The 5507-nt window shown below is 36.8% G+C and overlaps 1 protein-coding gene across 1 annotated transcript; it reads right to left on the reverse strand.

Moving 5' to 3' along the window:
* Window positions 1-4313: 4313 nt before the first annotated feature.
* LOC110909643 (auxin-responsive protein SAUR21) lies at window positions 4314-4984 on the reverse strand. Its single transcript, XM_022154492.2, has one exon. The coding sequence runs from the start codon at window positions 4837-4839 to the stop codon at window positions 4552-4554; it is 288 nt and encodes a 95-aa protein (XP_022010184.1). The 5' UTR covers window positions 4840-4984; the 3' UTR covers window positions 4314-4551.
* Between the last annotated feature and the right edge of the window lie 523 nt (window positions 4985-5507).

Here is a 5507-nt window from a genome sequence, read left to right on the forward strand (position 1 = left end):
TCTTTACTGGTAAGCAATTGACCAGCTACCTCCAAAAATTAACTAATTACCAATTGGAATTATTTTGTTTATATTTAAAAAAATATATATTTTTATTTGAATCTGTTGCAAATGCATGTGGCAACTTGATTTCCAGGTATTGTCTGTTTTAAGAGTACATCAACTTCGGCCACTATCGATGTGATGTGGCCCATGGTTTCATTCTGAAAAGCTTGTGGAATTGAAGTTTGAGCTTGCCTTAACGCACCACCAATCAGCATATGCCACGTCAACTCCCATCTTAAACTCCCCTAATACCTCAATTTGATGGCGGCACTCCCCTCATAAGGGACTTGTATTTTTTTTATTTGTTATAAAATTATGCATGTTTATAAATTAAAAAAAATATTAATAAAAATAAAAATTAAATAAAAGACATTTCATTAAATTAAAAAAAATTACATTCAAAGTAGAAAAATAAAAATTACATTCAGACTAGAAAAATAAAAATTACATTCAAACCAGAAAAATATAAAAACAAACTACTCGTCGTCGGAACTCACTTCAAGGTGAGGTAGATCTAAACTTCCGAGATGCTCAACGAGATCGTGATTTAGTCTCCAATGCGTTTCTTCGTCAATGAGCTCGCTATAAGCTGTATCATCGAAGACGGGTTCGACTGGAGGATCTTGAATATGTACTGGTGCTATCGCCCTTCCGTCGTCTTTTATAATCATGTTATGTAAAATAAGGCACGTATACACGATGGACCTTATCTTTTTCACCGTTTTCGAACGCATTGGACGATTTAGTATTCCCCACTTCGCCTTTAACACACCAAACGCCCGTTCCACATCTTTTCTTGCGACCTCGTGTTGCCTCTTGAACTTTTTTTCATTCGGGATGTGAGGATATGGAAAAGACTTCACAAACACGGACCAGCTAGGGTAGATCCCATCAGTAAGATAATACCCGCGTTTGTATAAGTGGTCGTTCACCTGAAATGGACACTTTGGCGCCGTTCCGTTTCGTTGAGTAAGAAATAATGGAGGTTGTTGCAGCACGTTGATGTCGTTTTGTGAACCCGTCGGGCCACAAAAAGCATGTCAAATCCACAAATCTTGAGACGCCACCGCTTCTAACATAACCGTCGGGTATTGATGATCGCCTCTCATATATTGTCCACGCAATTCTGTGGGGCACATTCTCCAGACGAAGTGTGTACAATCCGGACTACCCAACATACCAGGTAGGTGATGCCTCTCCTCATGAGCCTGATACAATAGCGCAACGTCGTGGCTCGTTGGTTTACGTAAGAATTCACCGGCATACATTTTACAGACCGTCTCGCATAAATATTCAAGGCACTCACGAGAGGTCCTTTCAGACATATTTAAATACTCGTCGTTTTCGTTTGGTGGGTTACCGGTTGCAAGTTGTTTAATCGCAGAAGTAACCTTTTGCAACGACGTGAAACTTTTCTTCATTCTCCCGTCCAAGCCCTCTTGAAACCACTCGTTATTTGCTTCCACGTCACTAACAATTTTTAGGAACAAAGACTTGGACATACGAAATCTCTGACGAAAAATATCGGCATTAAATTTGGGATTTTCGACAAAATAATCGACCATGAGTGTCTCATGGCCTCCCACACGATCTCCACGGACTATTTTTTTTTTACTAGACGATGCCGTGTCTAGTAGCTCCGCTTGTTGGATGAGATTTTGGAAGAAAATTAAGCTACCATCGCTTGACGATGAATCTTCATCGTCGGGAAAGTCGGGTAGGGAAGAAAAAACGGGAACTTGAAATCCATTTTGTGTTGTATTTGATAGATTTTTTTAGAGTGAGTTTGAGAGTGGTGGGTGTGGTAAAAAATTAGATTAAGTTGGTTATATTTATATTGTTAAAATTGATTTTTTTTTTAAATCGACCGTTAGCCAACGTCTACCATCGATCTTTGTGCCATTCAACGCGGTGCCTCCCCCTGAATCCCCTCTCCGAATCGGGTCCCCGCGGTGATGGCGGCGGGGTTCCCCATCGGGGGATGGGGTCACCGAACACCCTCCCCGCGAGTGCCCCGATCACCCTTACCAAGACCTGCATTTATATTTTATCATATTGTTGTGTAATTGGTAAACTTCATTAGGTATATGGTTTTCCTTTAGGCATGAATCGATAAATTAACATACAATATATACAATTGAGATCTTATTATAGGAAATAATTCAAACAAATAAATATATGTAACTTGTATTTTAACTAGGTAGGTTCATTATCTAGCATACCATCTCAATTATCTGTAATTGGTTCTTATTTGAACATGACACTATATTTATCATTTATATATAGGGTCAGGATTTAGAAAGAACAGTGAAAAGTGTGAGAACAGTGAGAACGATTTTGGTGGTGACATGTGACATTGATGCTAAATTACATTAAGAGGTAATATTGTCAAAAAACTCACTCACATGAACTGGGTGTTCAAATAAAACGCCATAAAAACACCCAATTCAGAAAAAAAAAGGTCATGAAAATACCCGGTTAAAACGCCATGAAACACCTAGTTGAAAACGTCATAAAACACTCACTTCAGGACAACGCCATGAAAATATCACTTAAAACGCCATAAAAACATCTAGTTCAGAAAAACGTCATGAAAATATATAGTCTAAAACGCCATAAAACACCCAGTTCAGAAAAACTCTTTAAAACCCAGTTAATTTTTTTTCGAAAAGTATATCAATAGTATACTCGTTGGAAAGATAAAAACCGCTGAGTTTTATGGTGCAATTTTTTTTGAAAAATAATCACGTATAAAACAGTTATTGTCGTTTAAATATGATGGGGAAAATGGCATGTGATTAGCATGTGCACCTTTGTTTGGATCTTTCTATTTTACCCCTCCTGCTAGTTCCAAGGCCCCTATTATTTACAAAAATGTCACCCTATCAATCTCAGCCACAAAATACTAAGATCTTGTGGCTGAGAATCGTTCTCACACTTTGAGACGTTCTCTCCTGATCCTATTCCTATATATATACACACACAAACACAAACCCCGCGAGTATTGTAATGTTGTTTGAGACAAAATTCAACAATTCGGGAAAGTTTGGTCCACTCTTGAAGTAAAAACTACTCTAATGGTTAAGCTAAGACAAGAGAGGTTGTATCTTTTTAAGGAACCATTTCATACTGTAGTGGTTTCATACTTTCTTTACTTACTATATTAAGCCTCAGTATTCATATATTTCAACTGAAAATACTCTTTTACAAATTGCATTTGGCTGGTTAAGATGGCACAGAATTTGGAAAATAACCCCATAAATCATCAGTCAAAGGATTTAAAGATTCCTTCAATATTTGGATAGAAAAGTCATATTGTAATGGAATGTTTGGACTTTGGAATTTTATGTATGTACCTAAAGGAAGCCAAAGAATAAAATGAAGAATAAAACTGTGGTCCAGAACAAGTCAATGTGGTCCAAACTCGAATTCAAAGAGGAACAAATTGAATCCGGAAAAGCACAAGTCGATGAAGCCAGAGAACCACAGAAGATCCTAGTGGTCTTCTAATTAGTTGAACAAGTGTGATGGCACATTTTGATCCACTGGATTAGTCGTAGATAATTTGGACATTTGAACTCCAAATCATGGAACTAATAACTCCAATTCCTGCCACTTAGGCTTTGGCCTAGTGGTCAAGATGAATTACCTCTTGTGTGGGGAGATCAAGGTTTAATCCTTGGGAGGTGTAATTAGTATAGGATTTACGAGGGAGAAAAAGTTTAGCCATTCAAAAAAATAACTCCAATTCCTGTAAGAAACTTACATACCCAAACACATTATGGAATTAGTTCCAATTCCGTCATATTTTGATATTACAATCCCTTTCAAAACATTCAAATAACCAAAATCCCCTTTAGTTTCAAGGATTTTGCTCGGTTTGAACTTTAGGAGCTTTTCGTCTACAATGTGGTGGTGTGATATGATACCTTATGTGAATAACTATCCATTAGTATCATGATTTCGCTCTGTGAGAACTTTAGGAGCCTTTCAGCTACAATGTGGGTGGTGTTATAGATTCACTCTTTAGTCAATGTAAGTACATGATGTATATGATTTTCTCTTCCCAGTTATTATCTTTTATGCCCAGCATGGATTACATATGACTAGATGAATGATGCATGTAACTCACTAAAGATGGAAAACATAATTTACTGTGTATTCTGTCCATTCACAAATAGATTGAAGCATGACGAATTTACTTGTTTATATTAACTTCCTATGAAACCATATTTATGTTAACAAGGTATGAAGATCATTTTAGGAACTTACCAAACTGCATTAAGAAACAGATCTATTCCAAATGGAAAGATAACTACCTACTCATATACAATAACTGGAATTAGACATATGCCCCTTTTTACATGGTTTAGAGCATGCAACGCCATACTCTAATCAATCAAACAATGACTAAAAGACATCAAAATCGTGGTGCCACACATTCTAGGAACTATGAGATTTCCCGTGAGTGATACTCATTTGTTTAGTAGTGAATTTAATAGTGAATTACGAATTGGGCAAACGAGCAGTAAGTTTAATGAAGGCTTCTTCTTGGCAGGGAATGGTAAGTCCACCCATTGGATAATTGAAATCATATTCTTCTTCAGACCTACGTAGCAAATCTTGGAACAATGGTTGGTCCAAGTAAGATAAAGGCACAACAAACCGCTTCTTTTGGATTTCTCCAACGTACACCGCCAGATGTCCTTTGGGGACATCTGGTTGGTGTTTGTTGTTTAGTTTGATCATTTGTTTCAAGTTAGCAACCAATGAATTCATTCGGCAAATACCCATGTTGTTTTGCTGAGAAAGACAGTTGTTTGGAGAACTAAGGAAGGAATAGTTTTTGGAAGTGAGGAATTGAATATGATGATTGGAGTTGATGTCAGCATGGGAAGTATGAAGGTTTTATTTATAGTGTCTTGTACTTGCAACTAGCCAAAGCAAATGGGAAATCTAATAATGTAGGAATGGAGGACGATTTTAATTTGTATAACGGGCCTAAGTGATCATGTGGTGCTTCACATGGTTCACTCAGTTTCTTACATCACAAATAGAGCTTATTCTATCCACACATTTCACCCATCCACATAAAAAATTAATGGCCAACTTGTTCTCCAGGAAATCATGATCAGAAAATAGGATAAAGATTTCTTCTAACAATGGCAACCTAAAAAAAATTTGAATCAAATGGTTTGATGGAAAAATGCAAGTGTGCTAATTATTACTTCGGTTGGCCGAGTAAAATCATGGCTGGATCGAATTGATCTAGAGCGAACACACAAATGATAACAAAATATAAAAGAAAAGTAGTCTATTATTTAATGAATAATTATTAAATCATACTCATTTATTTAGAGAATTCTAAACGTGGCACATATCGCCAAATCTTCGAACAATCTAGTTAATAACGATGATTGAAGTCAGATCCAACAGTTGGGCAAACGTCCTTAATTTGGTTG

This window comes from Helianthus annuus, chromosome 15 (assembly GCF_002127325.2).
Source record: "Helianthus annuus cultivar XRQ/B chromosome 15, HanXRQr2.0-SUNRISE, whole genome shotgun sequence".
Classification (NCBI taxonomy): domain Eukaryota; kingdom Viridiplantae; phylum Streptophyta; class Magnoliopsida; order Asterales; family Asteraceae; genus Helianthus; species Helianthus annuus.

Coding starts and splice junctions, on each gene's coding strand:
- LOC110909643 (XM_022154492.2), bottom strand. CDS start 4,839: ATGGGTATTTGCCGAATGAATTCATTGGTTGCTAACTTGAAACAAATG.